The sequence below is a fragment of the Seriola lalandi genome, unplaced genomic scaffold (genome assembly GCF_002814215.2).
Source record: "Seriola lalandi dorsalis isolate HSWRI2012SDOR001 ecotype SW California unplaced genomic scaffold, Sedor1 jcf7180002054259, whole genome shotgun sequence".
Taxonomy (NCBI): domain Eukaryota; kingdom Metazoa; phylum Chordata; class Actinopteri; order Carangiformes; family Carangidae; genus Seriola; species Seriola lalandi.
Window position 1 is genome coordinate 51,217 of NW_019524812.1, and position 22,762 is coordinate 73,978.

General features: G+C 40.2%; 1 protein-coding gene across 4 annotated transcripts in view; it reads right to left on the reverse strand.

The window, feature by feature from the left end:
* LOC111654123 (syntaxin-1A-like) overlaps positions 1 to 22,762 on the reverse strand; it is a 59,905-nt gene that overhangs the window by 24,490 nt on the left and 12,653 nt on the right. For all 4 annotated transcript variants that reach the window (XM_023405009.2, XM_023405010.2, XM_087173622.1 and 1 more), the window contains exons 2-4: positions 21,970 to 22,047; positions 14,674 to 14,773; positions 434 to 508 (exon numbers count right to left, since the gene is read on the reverse strand). In XM_023405009.2, coding sequence (XP_023260777.1) covers positions 434 to 508; positions 14,674 to 14,773; positions 21,970 to 22,047 — 253 coding nt within the window. The remainder of the gene's footprint in view (positions 1 to 433; positions 509 to 14,673; positions 14,774 to 21,969; positions 22,048 to 22,762) is intronic.

A 22,762-nucleotide genomic window follows, 5' to 3' on the forward strand; every position in this document is an offset into this window, starting at 1 on the left:
ATACATGATGGAGGGATGTGACATTGTTTTATATCAGAGTCTTTTATATCAAGACATTTCTCAAAACCAGAGTATGATCAGGGTGACTTTTGAACACTGGAAATAAATCATGTACTCATCCCGGCAGTAGCCCCCGTGGCACTCAAAATTTCCCTGGAATTTTCTAGTTGATTAACTACTATTTGGCGGCTGATTAGACTAAGAAAGAAATAAAGCATCTCGCTCTGGTAAGTTGTGACAGACATTTGTCAGTATTTGAAATTTTAATTTGTTGAACAAAGACACACAAAAGGTTTAATTTGATATAGAAAATACAAAATCATTAGTTGCAGTTAGTGAATTTCCCCTAGGGGACAAATAAAGTATCTATCTATCTATCTATCTATCTATCTATCTATCTATAACAGGAGGAAAATAGAAGAACTGTACTCACTCTTTAATTTGGAGCGTACTTTGTTGGCCAACTTCTTGATGTCTGCCATAAGATCCTCCAGCTCAACCTTAGTTTCTAGGAGAGGAGAGGAGAGGAGAGGAGAGATTACTGGGCTTATGTGAAACCAGACATAAAAACACACACTTGTACATGCTTACTCACTCACTCGCACAAAACTGTGCGGCAGCCAATTTCACAGAGACAGAATTAATACTGACACACAAGAAACGACTGTGTCGCTCCCAACAGGGACAAACAATTCATCAGCCTCAGTCCACAGCGGCACAACCCGCCCATCTTTGTTCTTTCTCTTTTGTAGAGTACCAGCATCCTTCAGTTCACTGTCCACTGTCCTCTTTCCATCCTGGCCGACACCCTCACACACACACACACACACACACACACACACACACACACACACACACACACACACACACACACACACTCACTCACTCACTCACTCTGTAGAGGCATAAAGTTGAAACCCATGTGGGTAGATGGGTACATGTGGGGGTGGACTACTAAGATTAGCTATTTTGGTGACCAGAGGAACAAATGAAATCACCATGGGCCGCAGCACAATCTGGGCTACAACAGGATGAATGGATTGTTACCAGCAGGAAAATGTTATCAGGAGAAACTGGGCAGATTTCAATGATGACTAATCAAAGCAGCAGCTCTCCTCGAGCTTGACGTACTGACAAGTTTTCCAAATGGAAATTTTTCTTGTCCAGAAGGCAAAACTGCAAAAAAAACATGCAGCAGTAAGAATAAGTGAAGAGAAAAGGTCTTTCATTGAGGTGTCGACACATTTTGAGGAGACCTCTTCTGCTCCCGATGATTTGCTTTGTATAAAAAAGGAATCAGTGAGGAGCACTATACCGGTACGGTGTCCGGTAAAGCACACAAGTTTTTACATTTAGTATTTATTAAGGGCATGCTTGCAACAAAGTTTGTACGCTGTGTCGTCCAAACATGTCTGAAGACTAAAGTATTGATAACCGTTTACACACACTTGAATGCAGTGTAAAAATCCTGCCGTCATAGAAATGGGTGAGACACGATAATTGTTCAAACAGGGATAACAGTGAACACAAACTGTAACGATTAATCAACGACTTAATTTACAAACACTTAATCTGCAATTATTTTATAATTGAAAGCGCTTTATCAATTTTCAAGCAAACATGTCAAACAGTTGATGGTCCCAGCTTCTCAAATTTGAGGATTTGCGGCTTCTGTTATAACCGAATATCTCCGAGTTTTGGCCTGTTGTTCACCTTCAGCTGTGAGAAATTTTAATGGGCATTGTTCACTTTTTTTTAACACATTAAAAGTGACTGAAGTAACTGTTGATCTGTTGATGATCTGACGGACACCTTGCATGAAGCAGCTGAGCCTAAACTAGACCTTCTTTTGCTGTGCTGTTATAATGGTTGTGGGGTATGTGAGAGGCAGGAAGTTTTTGTCAGTGATTAAAACAAACCTGGAGCCGTACAGGAGAAGACAGTTTTTCTCATCAGTGCAATCTTCAAAGCCAGCAGCACTGAGGGATGGTTGGAGTGGTTGTCACATCATGCACCCATCTTGAAGAAAAACCGACTTATTCTTTTAATCTTTTCTCCCTTCTGTTGCTCATTAGAGCTACAGCCAAACCAGCAGTTTCATAATTATATTTCACAAAACACTTCAAGTTCTTACACATGGGAGACTCTGAAATAACATTTTATCTGATGCTGTTGGTCAGGCAAAGAATTACAGATTGCTGCATTTATCAGCTATGTATCAACAGAGGGGTACACGGCTGATAAATGAACAAATCAAACTGCATTGCGCCCTAATTTTAACAAAATTAGCCTTTTATATTCTCATTATACTTTCTTTACATTAGCTCTGCTACAAACTAACTAATAGTATATTAGTAATATTTGTAGGTATTTGTAGGTGTATTACATTTCGTTTTGGTGCAAAGGCCGCAATAAAACAAGAAAACAGAACGGCTTTCACACAAAGTCTCCCTCACACGTTCTCCCTGGAGCATTACTTGCCATTTTTAGAACATCGCAAAGGAGTGAGAAAAGCATTTATCATCTTAATGCCATAAGAAAACCAAATCTCCATATGTTAACAAGCCCCTGGGAAACCAGCAGACATAAGAGATGCTCCTTTAAATTAAACTATTCAATCAAACTGCCTGCAGAACATCATGGGACAGAGTTTGTGCATGTTACCTGCTACTTTAAAGCTGCATAAATCACAAAGACCAATAACAAACAGGGGAAAGGTGTGGGGAAGGTACAGAAACTCATAGTAAACATCTGCACCAAATAACAGACACAGCCACAATGGATAATCTGATTACACAGTATGAGGAAGACTTCAATCACTGCTAGATGTTCAATTACTAAAAAATAATATTTGCACATCTTTTGTGATAAGAAAGAAGCTTAAAAACTATGAGATAATTATATCATCTCATTCTCTACAGCTGCACAATAGATCTACATCACATGAATGCTCTTCATAGCAGTTTGAGGTGTCACATGTTGATGATTGAAAACATGGCTGGGCACACTGAGCTGAAAACTCATAAACACAAACAGACAATAAAAAGCGGAGGGTCCATTATGATAAACTGGGATAAATCCTCTAACCAGTTTGTCTGATAACATAAAACTACAGCAGCTCAGTGGAGATGGTGAACATATTACAAACTAATCAGCAAAGCTCTACAAGCTTTTAATCTGCTTAACAGACGTATTTCCCTATCAGCAAACATCAGCCTGTGGTAAATCAGGCTCAGTGGGACAAAGCGGTGGACATGCAGAGCGCTAACTGCTGAAATTACATCATTTTATATCCAGATGCAAAAGACAGGCTCATTTAAATGTAAAGGAAAGTTGCAATAACATGGTAAGCATCCTAAATCCATAGGACATGACAACTAGTTTGACAGGCCTCAAAGATACACACAAAGCTGGTTGGTGAGAAGAAAACTCATTTTTTTTTATATTCAAGCAATGTATAGGAGCCATTACATAGAGGAATGAAAAGCAGAAGTGTGCAGCTGAGTTAGAAAGAGAAATGTAATGCTATAGTAACATGACACCAGGCTCAAGAAGGATGTACAGAGACGACAATCCAATTGGAACAAGGGAGGAAATGAACAGTAATTAAATCAAGTATGTGAAACATGGGGATATCAAATACTACAGAAAGAACTCAATATGAAAAATACTTTTTTTTTTCCACAAGTAATTCCAAAACAAACACTCGCAGCATAACCATCTCCTTGGTATGTATTTGAATACAATTTTATATCTGGTCAATCATTTTCCTGCCAATGGCAATATGTAAGCAGCATACAGTGGGTTTGTCAGGGTCAGACAATGATCTGAGGTGGTGGGCTGAAGCCCTCAGGGCAAAATGACTAAACAATGCTCTGTGGTGTGTGTGTGTGTGTGTGTGTGTGTGTGTGTGTGTGTGTGTGTGTGTGTGCAGAGCTAGAGTTGCTTCAAAATTGTAATGAGTTATCAGGCACAGAGCACCTGGTTAAAACTGTAATTTGATTACTTGGTGAATTTAGATACTTTTAAATTACTCTGGATGATGGATTTCTTTTTTCCTAACATTGTTTTGTGTGTAGGCCTCTGTGTCCTCTTGTGCATGTTTGCACAGATTCAGAAACTCGTAGAGGTGTAAGGTTATGGAAAAGCAAGCTCTCTCAGTTGTGTAAGTAACCTCTGGTAACCTCTTCCTCGAGGTAAGCTGGACTGGCTTCACAGAGACAATAAAACAAAACTGAACTCAGTTTTGGGCCATGCGTGGAGTGTGTGCATGTGTTTGCGGTATATGTGTGTGTGTGTGTGTGTCTGTGTGCGCGGTATGTGTGTTAAGGAGCTAGATTAGATTTCCCCCTCGTGGTTACCAAACAGAGGAGGCCAACCTGCTCGATCAAGTGTCTATTCAGCCTCATTATTGGCTGTCTGAAAAGAGGAGGAGCACAGACACTGATGAATAAGTAGAGGGAGACGTGAGAGGGAAGCAAATTAGAGGGCAAAACTGAGGAGTCAATTGAGCTGTGGCTTCACACTCCAGCCCTCTCCCAGAAGCTCTCAAATGGAATCTTCAGGTCACGCTTGTTGCCATCATTAAGACTGTGTTGCTATGGCGATGTGTGTGCAGTCGGTCCTCTCACCAGCATCAGATTCAAAGTGGCAGAGGGAACGAGAGAGCGAGAGAGAGATACGCCACAAGGGGGAAGAAATGGAGGATATGTGGAAGCAAGAAGATGGTTTTCTAGGACTTTTATTCCAGTGTAATAACTGTATTTCTTTTTTGAAGTTTACTTTCATGACCTTTTTGCCTTTACGTCAGAGTTATAAGTTAAGACAAGAGGGAGAGTGGAAAGAAAATTCCAGGATAAATCTGATGATATTCTATATTTTTACTGTCACAAAAATAAATGAAATCAAAGTACCAATGAAGAATTTATACTACAAACACAAACTGCCTGTAGCTGAAGTCTGATATAACTTATATAACTTATATGTCATAGACTTCCATTGCAGTCAAAAAAGTATTAAAAAGGCAAGAGAGAAGCCAAGCCTGTGGGTGACATGATACTTTGCTATAATGAACATGAGTACTTTAAGGTCCCTCTACACTGCATGATTTTTTTTTCCATCCAAGACGTAAGTTGACAGTCTTGGGAGAAATGTGGTGAAATCAATGGTCCCGGAAAATGGTGTTCCTAGTCCTAAAGTTCCTGTCACTGTGAGTGAGACATGTCCAGAGAGGGCTGGTTTGGAGCTTTGGTGACCAAAGACTGTGACAAAAACTCAGACGGAGTCAGAGTTTAGGATCAGGTTCTGTGTGTGTGACTGATGCTGTGACCACGTCTGCAAACCAACCAATCAGAATACGACATGAAATGATGCAGAATACAACAGATTTTTGTAAGTGCAGTCTTTAAATTAAGGTTCGAGAAAAAAAAAACAAAAAAACACACTTTTCCCTATCGCCACAATTGCCAAAGCTTGTTTACTGTTTTGCTGCATTTACAGAAACGTAAGAGCGGTGCATTTGGTTGATATGAGCTGATGACACGTCTCTGTTCTCACATGCTTTTTTTTCTATTACATCGCAGGGCTACGATTCACCACACACTCATCGCACAATCTGACAATCTGCAAATTGATATTGTAAAGTCTGACACAGATTGCAAACCAGGATTTTATTAGACCCATCCCACACAGGGAGCCGTACAGTAAACTTATGCTATTGTTGCCGCACAGTCTAAAGGCCCCTTTAGTTTATTTTGATTCACAACATATACTTTATTGTTGCCATTAAAACATTAAACAGAGTACTGCCAACTGCAGGTGAAGCTCCTTCAAGAATATAGTATTTACTCCTGTTTGAGTGACACTTGCTAGAATCTAAAGAATCCATCTGTTTTAAGAAATCACTGAGCATATTGTTAAAAATTAACAATTTTTGTGACTTGTTTTTTCCATAACATGAAAACTACAGAATAAGACCAGATTTATCCTTTAAATGCAACAAATGCCCTCAAAAAGTTACTCAAAACTAGGTCAATGTAGGTACATGCTTATACAGCGTGCACGGTCAACCACCAGGTCACATGACGACTTTGAATATGATTATTCCAAGTGTTGGCAGTTTACAGGGAACAAATTAAATGTTGGCATATTTGCCCAGACAAAATGAAACTGGAACGACTGAATAAATTCAGAGAAACAAAGCAGACCAGACAGGCACAAGCTCACTCAGCACTTCACACTTTCAGTCAAGGACACACACAGTTTCCAGTTTCTGTGCTCGTGTTAGCGGGCTGCTGGTGATAGCTTTATATTTATACTCAGTGGTATTCATTTTCTAAGCTATCTTTCTGCAAAACAGTGAATAAGCATATTTTCTTAAAATGTCTTTAACTTGGCCGTTCACCTGAAACCATCAGTCTAACCTTGCACCTGAGGCCCAAAATCGGGCATGGGGAACCCCGTTAACCAAAAAGATTCCACCTTGCGGAGTATATTCTGGTTTTGCTAACTGGTCAATTCTGAGCAGCACATTTGATTATCTTTGCGAACACACCAGATTTGATTTCACTTGCACTTCCATACTGCCAACCTTCAAGTCTACTGATCAGGACGGTACTGTGACTTCATTCCTTCTCAGAAATATGAGGATGAAAGCATATCATCAGGATTTTATAAAAGATAAACATCCTCAGTACCCGGGTCAACTTTCTCCCACATTAAACTTTGACTGTACATTAGGTTTGGTTCTACAGCAGCAGCATTCATCCACTTATAACACCAAGCAGGTTTCTTCTTGACTGCAAAAGTTAGCAGTCTGCCTCTCACACTGATAAAACTGGTTCTATTATTATAATGACGTGTGTGTCAATCTGATGTCAGGGTAACATGACACTGACAAGACACCAAGCCGATTCTGTTTCCTCCTCTCTAACTCAGGGTCAATTGCTGCCATTCCAGTCTCTGACTTGCAGCCATTTCTCTTCTTCCTCCATCTCACAGTCTCTCTGTGTCTCTCCCTCTGCTCAGTCTGTAAATATATTACCAGTCCTTTGTGTGTTTGCTGCGCTTATTGATCGTCTAGAGTCCAGGTGTCTGATGTTTCAGAGCGACAGAATCTGAGCTCATCCCTCAAACATTACTGATATTTACAGTATGCTCACAGGTAATGACAAACTGACAGCAGAGATAACGTCCAGTGAAGAGTTTAGATAACATACGTGCTCATCCCTTTCCATTCCAAAAAGTTGTTGCACAGATTTACTACAGCGAATAACAAGTATCACTAAAGTCCTGGTTGTAGACTTTTAGACTTTGGACTTTTCCCTTCATTGCATGATGACGCCACAGTTACAAATAAATAAACAAAAATAAAGGACAAAAATATTTCTTCCCCAGTAATGGGCAAATACAAAAAATAAATTAATAAATATACAAATGAAGAAACAATGACACTGTGGCAAATATTCAATAGTTATTTAGTCATTTTTGTTTTAACAAACTTTGCAAGATTGGTTAGATTCTTGATGTCTTTATTGTTATTAATTTTTTTGTTTTAATTTAACAGTGCTTGGAATAATCCTATTGTATTTTTTTAATAATGTGTTTCACTTGATCTCCCGCTACAAATAAACTACCTGCACTTGGGACATTGTCAAATAAATATCTCTTCTCTCAAATTGCAGATTGTGGCTACCACACATTAATTTAGATTAGTTCCATACATTGGGCTTCATTAAAAAAAAAAAAAAAAGAGAATTTTCCAAAACAAAATTGTTCTTAAAAGTGAAGTACGAGGATTTTACACATCAAAGCCTGTTTGGTGGTCTTGGGGAGTCGTCTACTACTGCATCTGTGGATGAAGGTGTGCACCTTAGACCCCTAGAGGTGCATCGGTTGAGGCTGAAGATAACAAGTTTGAAAATGAAAGAAATCTGTAGGTGTGGAGTTAGAAAGAGGAGAGCTCAGACCTCTGTAGCCAAAAAAGCAGAAATCGCTGGTTCTCCTGAATCAATTTTGATCCTTTTTATTGTGTATTTTTGATTTATTCTATTTTAATTATTATCCATTGTGAGTTCGACAATGTGACGGGACTACAATGCTTCATCAGTGTATTAAACAACATAGTAATCAAACTGAAGGTTATTATAAACCTCATCATGACAGTCCTGGAAATCCATATCCTTAGCCTGAGGTTAGGCTGAAATTTAATGTATTCTGGATGGATATCTCCACAATCAAGCCATGAATATGTTAGCTCTCATTCATCAAGAATGTTTTACCATTTAGACTAAATCTTTTTTCGGGCTCCACTTAAGAGTGCATGTTGTATCTGATTAAGTCTCTGCTAACAACCCCCTTCTTCTCTTTGACAACCTTTCTTTCTCCTGCAACATCTTCCAAGACAGTATAACAGTGTTACTGAGAGCTAACATCGAACATTCGCCCTGCCTCCCAACACTTGACATTTAATCTGCATCAGAGCAATAACACTGCACACCTCTCGCTGACCGCTGGTTCAGGAGCCAAGAGGACAGTTAAACTGATTTATCCCTGAGTTATCTTACTTTGACCTCCACTGTGCATCTCTCTGTGTGTCCTTAGCCTTGGACATCGTATTAACTTCACTTCAAGAAGGATATTATTATTCCACAGTATAAAGCTGTATCTTCAGTGGCTGTAACACGACATTCGTTCAGACAGTATAAGGGGGATGTAAGACAGAGGGAGACAGAGAGATATAGAGGGGAGAGACACAAAGAAAAAGATGGCTGAGGAAGAACAAAGCGATTACAGAAAGCTGGGGGAACTTACACAACACACTAAAATTTTGGTGGAGAGTGGAGGAGCTTTGGCAAACCACAATCGGAGGGTGGGAGCGCACTCAGCCAAAAACTGACACTAGAAATAGTAACACTCAAAGGCTGCAATTAAAACAAGCATCTCCAGCGCTGTGAGTCGAGGACTTTTGAGAGTCAGAGGAAAGATGCTCTTTAGAAGCTGGAGGCTGAGGGAGCAAACACAAAGTGGTTGGAAAAACAGACTGAGAAATGTTGTTAGATAAACTCTCAAGTGTCAGTGTTAAGGAGCAGATTCTCTGCATCTAATTAAGTAGACGTCCAATCACATTTTGCACTAGTATCGTGGTAGTACAGCAAAATTCATACTGTGGCTTTTAGCCTTTATTTTGTATTGATTCTGAGGGGCTAATGCACCACTCATCATTTGTCATCCTAACATATTTTAAAGTTAACATTACCTCCATTTTTGTGGCTTGGTTTGTGTCAAAAACTCTGTTTGCATTAACTTGTAGACAAAGTTTCTGGCAGACGGCAACGGCTGCAGTTTCACATTACAATTGGTCCAAAACTCTGCAGGCAGAAGTGCTCTACATAGATCGTACTACAAGGTATCACTTCAGGCTGCTTGTGTCAAATGGTTTTAATGCACAAACAAGGAAGGTGCTATAAGTGCACTGGGATCAACCGTTTATGACCCCAGGACACAATCACTGCTCAAGTTTCCTCCCAAACAAAGATTAGGCTAATTGGAGACCGTAAAATAACCCAGGTGACTCTAAGTGTGAATTGTTGTCTATGTACATGTGTCTGAAGCCATGCATGAATACAGAAGCAGGAGAAAGGGGAAAGCAAGCAAACACATGGTACTGTGACCGTATGTGTTAAAACAAATATAAAAATGTTAACTCAGCAAATGTGCTCTCATGCATTGATGATAAGCCTTTAACAAAAACTGACCTAAGTTGGTTTTCAACACCTCGTATGTAAATATTTACTGTAGACATTGAGATATCCAGCAGGTGTTTTCAATAAAAGCTTAACTTCATCATGAAAAAAGGACAGTAGAATTTAAATCACAATGGTGACACTTTCTGTCGTCCTCTGGGACTGACTGGATGTATCCAGTTTCCACCGCTGAGGGTAACAAAATACTACAACACAGATTGAACTACACTTTCCTCCATGGGGACCATGATGATAGGTATCTAACCGCAACTAAAGAGAGGGGAAATGACAGCTTGGAAGAGATAAGCTGTACCTACAGCAGCTATCAGAGTGCAAAACAGAGCTGGTGTGTGAATTCACTATCTAGTAGTGTAAACTGTCCTTATCTCTGGAAGCTATTTGATACAATGCATCAGTCACTGTGGGAAAGAGGAGCAGAAACAAATCAAAAATTGACATGGTTAATATGGGAAAACATGTACAAACAACATTGGCTCAGTGTCACAAATACTTATTTTCCAATACTGCACTACTGTAATGATTAAACAAGTACTCTTACAGGTTTTATTACATCCTCCTCTCCTAAGGTTGCGTTTCATTTGATCAACCTCACACTCTCCGGGGAGAAGCTGAGTGTAAAGGCCCCTGATGCTCCCACAGAAGTAGCAATCATCACTGACTTTTGACCTTTCGTTATGAAATCTATCAAGGACAGTCTCATCGATCAAAATAATGAGAAGCAATGCTGCACGAGGCCAACAAACAACACTACAAACAAAAATAAATAATGCAATTATTTCATGGAAAATGTGAATTCAATCTTGTTTCTAAATATAAAATGCATTTGTGTCTTCCCTTCCTGCATTAGAGGAATGTGCTCATGAGAAGACAGAGGTTCAATACCCATTATGCTCTGATGGCCATTACCTAATCTATCATCATTACTGAACCTACTACTGTACACCACTTCTGAGCATGCCCACACAAACACACAAATCCTTAACACCAACCAAGCAAAAACAAACACACACCAACAATGTATATTGAAATTCCCTGGTGGAAATGTGCTATGCTTCATTTAGCAGGATGGGTAAACTGTGATATGGGATAATGTGTAATGCAGGGGCAAGGTAATATTACACCGAGGTTGCATGTGTGTCAGTGTGTGTGTATATTAATATGGGATCTGCAAGTGGGCTAGAAGTAACCCCATGGAGATCAACATGAAAAGTCTCAGTCAGCGAACACAAAAGCTCCCACAGCAGAGGGGGAGGAAGAGGAGGAGGAGAAGGAGGAGGAGAAGGGGGGGGGGGGTCGGGGTCGGGTGAAGCTGGCCAAGTGGGTGGTGGCTGGGGAGATGTGATGTGATTATGGAACTGATAAACCGTGACAGAAACAGCAGGTTTACCAGTTATTAGTTTACCCATTACCGTGCAGAAGCAGAAGAAGCTCCTCTCACCACAGGGGAGAAATAAAAACCAGCAAAGACTTTAGGATGCAAAAAAGAAAAAAAAGAAAAAAGAAATAAGACGAGCAGGATATGAGTAAGAGGAAGCAACTGGGTTTAAAAAAAAAAAATCTATAAATGATCAAAAACCACACTGGCCTTTTATGTGAACAACATTTTCAATACAACAATGAATTGGAGTAGATCTTTAAGTGCATTATATTTTCCATTAAAATGTCATTGTGCAATTAGTTTTGATGACAAACTCCCCAGTGCAAGCTGAAGCACAGAAATGTCAGAATCACAGACTGTTACAGCAGCAGAGAGAGAGAGAGAGAGAGAGAGAGAGAGAGAGAGAGAGAGAGAGAGAGAGAGAGAGAGAGAGAGAGAGAGACTTCATAACACACTGCATAGTTTTATGAGCTTTCACACACACAGAATTCTAATTTCTATATTCATATGTAATACATTTCCAATGGTTAAGATGCCTCGGAGGATATGTAACTGTCCCCTGGATTATGTTCAGTGGCAATGTTTTCTTTAATTTGGGGAATGAGCTTTTCTGCACCAAATTAAAAATACAGAGAAAAGCTTGGGGTGTTTGACTGGGTGTAAAACCTGCATGACTGACTCCATAGACAGCTTTTCATGTCAAGTCAGTGTTGGCTTTTTGTAATTTATTGAATTAAATTTGGAGCAGTTCATTTCCTCACTCCAACTGAAACTGCATTCCCGGTGTATTTTTAGCCTCAGTAGCGTTAAAGCTCTGGGGATGGGGATGTTGGTCGACCACTTTGGTCCAGATTGAAATATCACAACTAACCTACTTCTGCAAGCTGACATTTTCATGTTTTAGTGCAATATCCTGACAACTATTTAATCAGTTCCCATGAAATTTGGTACAGATGTTCATGGTGGCCAGAGGATGAACCCTAATGACTTTGGTGATCCTCTGGCCTTTTGTGTAGCACCACCAGCAGGTCAAACTTGTGAAATATCTCAACATTTACCAGATGGATTGACAAATTTGGCACAGACATTCAATTTCATTCATTATACTAAATTTTTTACACACATTCACGTTCCTCTCAGGATGAATTGTAATAACTTAGTCTGACTTGACCTGACACCATCAGGTCAAAATTTCAATTTGTCCAATATTTTGGCTTATGACCAAATATAAGCAACTAATGGAGGAAACTGAGGAAAGGAAAGGACTAGAGCAAAGGTCAGAGGATCACCAAAGTTATTTCAATTCTTCCTGAGGGGAACTTCATGGCAATCCATGTTGAGATATTTCAGTCTGGACCAAAGAGGTAGACTGACTGACCTCCAGCATGGCTAAAAATGCTATGCAAATAAACTTGTTGTATTCTAAGCTAAACCACGGTTTTCCCCCACCTGATGACCTCAGCCTTTCCTCAAGGTTCCCATTTACCCGTCTGCTTCGCCCACCTATTGACTTGTTCCACAACAACCCAAGCTTCCCTCCTCACTCACACCTATGTTCCTGTTCATGCTCCAACATGTTTTCCCTGTGAACCTCCTAACTGCATGTTTCATCCTCTTGTCTCTGTACGCCTGTGTTCCTGCCTGTCTGCTCTTCTGTCCGTCTACCTGTGTGCCAGTGTTTTCACCATGAAAACTACTTCACTGAATCTGCTTGCATGTGAGTGTGCATTTGGGTCCACCCTGCCTGTGCTGATAACAGCAAACCATTACACTTCCTAATCTCACCCAACTGCTGTAAATTGCCTAAACATCACCATAAAAACACTAATCATGCATTAGTTGCCAGGAGCGGATATTGTAAGGAAAAGTAATAAGAAACACTGACAGTGAACTTTTTGCAGACAATTTTAATGGAACTATGTCAGTGTTGTGCTTTTTAAAATATTCTCTCACAATTGAGACTACAGTCCTGGTTTACTGCTGGTTTTGTTGCGATGTTGATAAAAATGCAATCTGGACAGAATTATGGCTCCAAAGAAAATGTATTAGTCAATGCAGATGAGTTGTAGATTCTCACTCACTCACACACACACACACACACACACACACACACACACACACACACACACACACACACACACACACCATATAAAACATTGTTCAGGAGATAGAGCAGTTTTCTGGATGTGGCTATTCAGAAGATTCAAGATCCTGTCAGGGCCACAATGCAACACTGGCAAACAGCAAAGAACATACTGACCCCAGTGTAATGAACGACCCTGACACCTACATCAGCTGATGACTGATGTGCATTTTTCAAGGACACGCGCGCACACACTGAGCATTGATTTCAGTCACAAAGGAGATAGCGATAGCTTGTGGAAGAATTTGTATCTTAAATGCAGCACCTTGTCTCATTGCTGCTCCGCTCCGTGTGTCATCTGCACACCTCAGCTAGTTAAAGGGCTCGTCTGATGCCTGCTGCTGCAAGCAGATCGATGCCTTTTCAGGGAGGTGGGAGGTAGGGAATCAGGGAGAGGAAAAGGGATGGTGGGGTGTTACTAGTATGAATAACATCCCCCTCTTGAGAGCAGGGGTCTAGATCAATGCCCTGACATAAATGAGAGAGGAAGAGGTGTGAGAGAACACAGATGGGGGGGTGTAGAAAGATGGATTGCAGAATCCAGCACAGACTGAACAAAAGCAGAAAGGAGACTGACTGAAAAGGGTGAAGGAAAGAGAGCAAAACTGAGAAATATGGCAGACGGTGCTAACAGCAGGTGAAGAGGTAAAGACAGGGCTACAGAGTAATGGAAAAGAAGCAGAAAAGTGGGGAAAAATGGACAAACACGGATGTAAGAGATTTCATGGGGAGAGCAAAAAAGCTCAAAAGGAGAGGGAGGACTGATTGATGGAGGAGATGGCTCTCAACATTTTCAAGATCCCCTGAATTTTTTAACAGGCTGGATTTTTGCTGTTCTGACAAACCTCTTTATTTCCTCAGTTTCTTTTAAGGGATGGAGTCATTCTTCATCCTTTTGTTGAGTGGAATCTCCCACTATCATCAGGCTTTTTCCTGCTGTTGTACATTCAATGGCATATAAATGAGTGACTTTTATTCACTGTTCACATTTCCACTGCATCTGAAGAACTGTGACGATTAGGCACCTTAGATGGATTAAAAATGTTGGTTTTGTATTTACCGTTTCCTAACTCGGACGTTTCAGTCCATTGCAATGACTTGATAAAAAACAGCAATGCAGAGGTAGAAAAGGGAACCGAAAACCAGACAACCTGTCTCCAATTCACACAGTGTGCTAAGTGTTTTATTGTTATATATTCCTGTTTTACATAACTGATTAAGCAGCATTAGTAGTTGAATAGGGAATAGGTGAATAGGGGCTGGTGATGGATGGGTAGAAGGAAGTTCTTTTGAAAAAAGATATCGGCCTATTTATTTAATAAAAAAAAAAAAAAACGGAACAAATGAACGTGAACTAGTTCATTCACAGAAAAGAAAGACATCCTTACTCTCATCGGGGTTAGGTGAGGCGAGGATGGCGCTGTGCTTCCTCTTCACCTCTTCCACTTTCTCTGCCAGAGACTCGATAAAACCCCGGATTTCTTCCACCTGTCGAGAGAGAGAGAGAAGCTGCTCTGTTATTATCATAGTAGAAAGTAGAAGCTGAGTGAAGCAGGTTTATGTGAAAGAACACAGATGAAAAAAAGTTTTTCAATCATTCATCTGCTACTTTACAAACAATGAAGAACTCTCTTATGCATGTGTGTGATGTGTGGACTCAACAACAACTGGCTCTGAATCACTGTGTGCAGTGACTGTCAAGCGGCTGCAGACTGGAGCTTCTCTACAAGAAGGCGAATAAAGGTATTTCCCAAAAATGTTGAACCATTCTTTTAACCACACGATTAAATGCATTAAAGAAATCTGGCCCTGGAAGTGCATCACATGCATATGTCCTCCTTTGGACTCTGCACCTCCCAGCACCATCTGCCCCCAAGATCCAGGTACGACATTCCTCCCTCCTCATCCCTGCTGCCTCATCACCAGCTGTGCTGCCTCTGGCTCAGGTAACAGCTTGACGAGCACCAGGTCACAGCTTGACTTCATCAATCCCTACTTTCATCTCAGTCTGTCATCTACCCCCGATCACTCTCTCCTCCTCTACACCTGCTCCGATACAGACCAGCCTGTTCTCCATTGATTCTTCCCTATGATACATCCATGGCCATTCTCCCAAGTTTATCTGTGGTTTGACTTCTCGATTTCCTCTGTCACTTCTCACAGCTCTGCTCTCCCTCCATCCATAGATTCCCGAGCTTTCCTCCTCTCACCCAGGGTCATTATTCTCTCATTATCTCTTTAATTAGCTGCTGATTGGATCCATTTTTTAATAACAAGTTAATTGGCTCTGGAAGACCACTGGGAAGAGACCAGGCACTACAGGATCACAGTGAGGTGAGTCCAGAGTTAAACAAATGTAAAACAGACAGGTGGGGAGAGATCACAGTGTTAAAAAGTAAGAGAGTCAGCCAGAAATACAGGGAGGAGGAAGAGAAAGACATGGTAAGTGAGCAGGGGATGAAACCACTTTAAGCTGTCTCAGTTTAGAGACCATGTGTCACGGTGAGTCTCTCAGCTCTCATAAAACATCCGGCAAAGTTTATTGGTGTGGGAGAAAAACCAATATCAGACACTGCTGAGAAGCTCTCACACATGCAAAAACAAATAAACATAAATGCTTACAGGATCACTTTGGCAATTTTAGGAACTTTTTCTTTATGAACTTGACATGACGTTTTCTCTGTATCTCCTTCAAATGTCCTATAAACAAATGTCCTGTCAACCATCCACATGATCACAGCTGGTGATTCAGTCACAGTTTCCAGTTTGCAGTTTTCCATCTTTGTCATTATTCTGGTGTAAAATAAAGAAAAATGTATCTGGCAGGTTTAATGATTAGAAGTTTGAGGCCACAGCGAGTCTGTCTTGCTCTTGCTCTTGCTCACTTCATTCTTGCATCATCAAGTGAATGATTTTGGGGGCATGAAATCAGCCTTGCGACACAATGTAAGAAGAGTACTGACAAATGTAATGGTGCTTATATGCATGTTATAGTGTGAAAAATGCATAAAGATAAGATTAAAAATCTTTTTCATTGACTTTATGAATTGTTCAAGGCGTATTGTTTTTTTTAATTTTTGTTTACTTCTTTTGGTTTCTGTCTGTAAAGTAGTTTATGACGGTTTTTAAAAATGCTATTTAAATGACTCTTATTTTTCATAATCAACAGTTTACCACCAACTTCAAGTTACATGCAGTTTAAGATGTTGAATAAACAAAAAAAAATCTGAATAGTGCATTTTTAAATTGATCTTAACTCAAAGTATAGTTCTGATTTAGCACAAGGTGAAGACGAATGTAAACAAACCTTTTACCAGCATCATCAAAAATAACTAGATAAATAGATTTAATTGTCTAGCGTTTGTCCTGTATGTAGAACTATCAATCAGTCAGAGAGACAACAGGTTTCAGTCTTGTGTTACTTAAACATCGTCAGTATGCAGCTTAGTTCATGACCACATGAGGCTGAAACCTCAACTAAGCATCACATTATGCAGACACATGCACACGCTTCTATCAAAGCTGTGAAGTCAACAGACAACGTATGGTACAGATTCGTTCTTACACTGAAAGTGTGGAGATTAACGGCCTACGTCGAATGTCATACCTGCTGTTAAACGACATAGCAGAAGGTACACACTTCATTACAGCGACCATCTGTAGCGCTTCATGTCAGCGCTGATACAGCAGGTACACTGCAGAACAATTCATCAATTTGGCAAATGTGTGGATTCTGTCTTGACACTGCTTTTCTAGTATAATGAGCCGGGAGAAATAAACTACAATGACCATTTTTATAACAAAGAATATAAAAGTTTTTATCATGTATACAGATATATCCAGGTTCAAGGGCTTACAGGGCAAAACATATAAATATAAATTAGATCTTGGAAGGAGAACATACTACATGAAACTATGACCTCCAATTAAACTGTTAAAAGTCCAAAAATGGTAGCAAATGTAACCTACAAGCAAAATTAATGTAAACAATAAGTGAATTGTTCACGCTCCCTCCTTTTCCAAGATTTGGTTTCCACTTTTGGTCTGAACGGTTCTGGATGACAAAGGAAATCTATGGCACGGAAGTGTGAGCTGCTTCAGGCTGAGAGACAGACTGAAAAGTTCATGTTTTGTTATTGATAAAATGCAGCCTTATCCTTTAATTGCCATATTACAATGGTAAAAATAACAATGAAGTTTATTTCTATAGCAGCTATCAAAATCAGAGATTACAAGGTGCTTAACAAGGGCAAAAAGTAAAAACAACATTCATGTCACATGAATGAATTTTACACATAAACCACCCTACGTTCACATAAATACTTGAATAAGGTTATTATAACGAGTTCCAGTAAAAAAAAAGAAATGAAACATTGCTAGAAGCAGTATAAGGATAATGAGGTAAAGACAGGTATAGACTAAAGTACATGTGCAAGTACTACCAGACAGATTGATACCAGACACAGTGTAGTTCATGATACTTAAACACATTATGTAGGAAAAGCAGAAACAGACACCGATGTTCACACAAATGCCACAGACACATTACAAAATCGATATCCACTCTCTGAGGCTGATGTTTATGGTGTGAGTGAAGGACAGAGGGCTGCAGCAGTCTCTCCGCTGTCAGCTACCCCTCCAGATCCTTATTAACACATCCATTCAGGGTTAGAGCCTGATTACTCCTTCAATCCCTCTTCTCCCTTAATTTGCTCCCCTCACAATCTACATCTCCCTCTGTCACATGTTATCACCTGGTGGTCTCTAACCCTAACCCTCGTTCTTCACTTTCTCACTTGAGACAGATGTAACAGACTGAAATTCCAGACAGCGGGAAACAAAAAAGGGACGCTTCATTATCTACGATGGATACAGGCAGTCTGTCAGAGGCGAGAAGCAGCGGAAGAACAGAAATAAAAAGGAGATAAAGGTGAGACAAAAGGCTATAGGTTGAAGTGTTCCCTCAGAGCTAAAACATCCTATAATTACAGTGTTTTAGGTGTGATTTTCAAGTTCTAACATGTATCGCCTCTGTATTGATTGTCAAACGTCAAATTGAGGATGTTTAGTCCTGTGTGTACTTTTTCACTCCCTCTTTTTGGATATTAATGGACAGGATATTGAGATGCAGCCATGGGCTGTAGAGTCTCCAGTTTGGAGATACTTGGGTAACATCTCTTCTATTTGCAGATGGGACAGATCGGAATCAGACTTCGACCTCTGACATGCAGTGCAACAGTGAAAATGAAGATCTGCAACGTCCATCCGACAACATGCTTCTCTCCTGATAAACGGTGGACCGCTCAGTCCAGGTGATGCCAGAATGGCTGTATCATGTGGATGAGCTTGGGTCTCTTGGGTTCAATAGACGGCATTGAGTACTGACCACTGCTCAGGCGGAGACACTTTCATCAAGGAAATAAACAGAAAATGTTTGTTGTCCGCAATGCTTGTTAGATGATTGGACAGCAGGTCCAACAAACTAATTCTGACAGACCATAAACCAAGAAAAAGCTCTGCTCTTTGATGGAGTTCTAAAATAATCCAAGTAGCAACAAGGATCCTCCATCATAAAACACATAAAAATTAAATCTTAGTCATATGAACAATAACAAAACCTCGGGGTGGTGGAGCAAACTGCGTACATGCTTATGTGAAATAAGATTGGACATTACTGGTCAGCTGGTGGCCAGTGAGCTGATGAATAAGTCAGTGATGGTGAAGCATGAATGAAGTAGCTGATGCCAATCAGCTAATACAAGCACAACTTCAGTGCTCTGCCTGCACTAATGCAATGCTATGATCTCGGGACCACGGTGGTTACAGAGCCGTGATAAGATGGTCAGTCTTCATTCCAGCCCTCAGCTGTGGTTACAGGCTCTGGGTCGTGACTGAGAGAATAAGACTGTGGACACGAGGAGCTGAGATGTGGCATCGCAGGGCTGGTCTTCTAAATGGTTCACTGTTCATTTTGACACATGATTTAGTTTTATTTTTAGTCTTCTGAAGAAAATGTGTAGTTGTTTTGATTTTTGTTAGTTTTACTCAAGAAATTTTAGTCTAGTTTATGTCAAAGTTTAGTCTCAGTTTTGCCTTGAATTCTTCCTTTTGAGGCAACAGCTGCTGCCATCTTTATTGTTATCATCGTTACAGGAGTCCCTCTTGTCTGCGGTGAGGTTAGTGGAAAAACCACTGTTTACTTATTCACATGCAATGTCCGTGTCCTTCTGCTATGCAGTAATACGCAGACTGCTACAACAGACTACGGCAGACTGACTCATTTCCAAACTTGGAGTGTTTGAACAGAACTGCTCATTAATGTTGCTCCTGCTCACGTTACCACAGTTACCTGTCTTCTCTAATACAGAGCAGCAAATATTTCAGCTTCACTCGCTTGTTCACTGATATACTGCTCATTGTCTGGGTTTGGTTTGAGAACATTAATGGTAACAATTCTTCAGCAATCATCTAGAGGATGGACTGCAAATTGAAAATAACAACGTCACATCCATCGCACTTAATGATGATACCTTAGCCTACCTGCTACCTGCACATTTTCATAGTTTGGCCCAAGTGTTCTTGTCTAATTTTCAGTGGAGTGTAGATGAATTTAGTTTAAGAACTGTTAACGTCAGATAACACAACAGACCGAGACATAACATTACTGATTACAAGATGCTTCTTATTATTAAGGGCAGTGCAATAGGTCAAGTGGCTAAATCAACCTCCGAACAAGAGATATTTTAGGCAGATAGAGGCTACATTGTCTGATTATGCAGATGCCTGCAGGTTGTTGTACAAGTCTTAGTATTCAAACTGTAATTAGTTCAGTAATTTGTCCGTATGTCAGTCTTTCACATGATCATTTTTTTTTTTATTTCTTTTTGTTTAGTTTAAGTCTTGTTGTCGTTGTTAAGTAAAAGATTTTTAACAAATAATGTATTTGTCATCATAGTTTTTGTTGACAAAATTAACTCTGGGTTCAGGAAGATATCTCAGAGTCTAACCACAGCTCCTTTAACATTAATAGGAGCCAGTTCAGGTAATTTGGGCACCTCATAAGGATGCTTCCAGGTCTGAGGCTTTCAAGGCACAACCAACTGAGAGGGGACATGTTAAAGGGGACATTAGGCTATTGTGTTTTTCTGGTTTCCACCACAACCTTTACTATGTTAACTGACTTGAACATGTATCATTGGATAAGGCAACATTGAAAACATTTCCATAAAGGTGGGTTACATTAGATTGCTTGACAGTTCAGTTAGGATACTCATTCCGTTTTACAAAACCTAAGGCACATTTTGGTTTAGCGGTGAGGCTCCTCTACCATGATGCTCTGAAATATATCTGCACAAGTGTGACACAGACTTGTCTCTAAGCTCACAAACACCAGGCAGAGTGTGAGATACACAACAGTGAAACTTACATGAAGTCACACTGAATGGAGAAATCTAAATGCTAATGCAGGAGGAGGAGGAGGAGGAGGAGGAGGAGGTAGTTGAACCGCTGAGAGGCAGGCGGCGGTTGTGGCCGCATGAAAGCAGCACTGAGCGAAATGAATGAGCAAACTCCTATATTATATATAGTGGTTCCATAATATGCGTGTTGGTTAGTTAAAATATGCAATGGCTGCTTCCTATTGCTGATGTTGTCTGTCTGTGTTTTCCATATGTCGTCATGATTGCTGAGACTGTCCCCTTTGATCTATACAAGGTTTCTGATTGATGCACCTGCAGCTCAGTCACAGATGATTTAGCCACTGATGTACACAGATGTTTGTTTTGTTTTTTTTTTGTTTTTTTTTAAATGAAGAGATTGGCTCATTAAATATAAGTAATAAAGCAGTGACAGAGGGTGAGACATGATAAATATAAATATGAAATATATATATAGAAGATGTAAAGTCTCCCCCAGCCCTCTTCTTATTTGAACTGCTTTTTACCTCTAACCCACTCACTGTGGGAGATGTATGTAGCAGGCCCATTAAGAAGGCATTACAGAGGCCACTTTACTCACAGAGAAAGATGTCACAGAGTAAAGTCAGCCTGGCCCCACATGACTGATGATTCACAGCAGGTCTCTCTGGGGAGGAGATGACAACTGCCGCTACACTGAAATGTCCCCCCCCCCCCCCCCCCCCCCCCTCCCCTCACATCTGCAAACCATGAGGATGTTCAGTTTGTGCTCCCGGCACAAGTGCACAGCATGTACAGGAAAATACACTTCCGAATGCATGTATAGATGCAGTTTTACACAGTCTTGGTGCATATAGAGTATCTGTCATGCACAAGAGGAGAGACTGGAGAGAAATAAGTGAATTCACTGATGCAGTTATTCAGAGCTGGACGAGGAGAACATCGTTGTGTTGTTGAATCAATAAAGTCGTTTTGAAATGAAATAAAAATACATAATGATCCATGCCACACCAGCAACAATATCAATAGCTATAAATCATATCAATGCTCCCCAGGGAAGAGAAATGGCATGAGATTGATTGCAGTGCTCTGAAAAACCAACACGATTGGATTCAATATCGGGAGAGGAATGATACCCGGGCAGACTGTAGTGTAGCAAATGACCTGGACTTTTATTGAAGATGGCACGTTATTAGCGTACTATGAAGCTGTTAATGTGTGAATGGGAATAATAGTGACTGACAGAGAACCACTGTGACATAAACAAACCTGGTCAAAGAATTCGTCCATGAAGCCTTTGTCCATCCCAACAGCGACTTCATCCTCTTCTTCCGTGGTCTCCTTCCCCTGGACAAACACACACACATTTAGGAGTTATATGAACATTTCAACATAGTTCAAGGTTAAATGAAACAGCATTAACACTCTTCGCACCTCACCACCCATCAACTGATTAGAAACAAGGAGCACTTAACAGCACTTGTAATTAAACCCACAGGTCAAGTGATTAGCAATTTATTATTGAATTAAGACCTAGAGGCAGAGAAAACCTTGACTTTTACACACTTCTCACTGCACACACACACACACACACACACACACACACAGTAGCCTACATGTACACACATACACCAGCATGTAGACAGAGCCATTTTAACATTTCAGCTTGAAGGAGTGGTTCAACATTTTTACATGGCCATAAAAATGACTAAATAGGCCTATAAAGCCTGTTTGATGAGAGGGGAAAGCTGCCAACATCCAAGAATTAAACTTTATAGTTCAACTGGTTCATCCTATAAAGTTAAAAAGTCGCAAAGTTTTCAGCATCTAATGATTCATTCAGAAATATGTGCTCATTTCTAATCACATATTAGCCATTACTCTACATTAGCAGGGATCTCATGTGGTTTCATCTCATCCATCTATCCACTGTCAAACTAATTCAATTCCCCATTAGCAACCCATGAGCTCCATTTGCTTATCAGCACTCTGGAGATGGAATGTAGTTTTCATCCTATTCTGGCCGAAATAATTCCTTAAACGATCTTATGTATATGTGAGG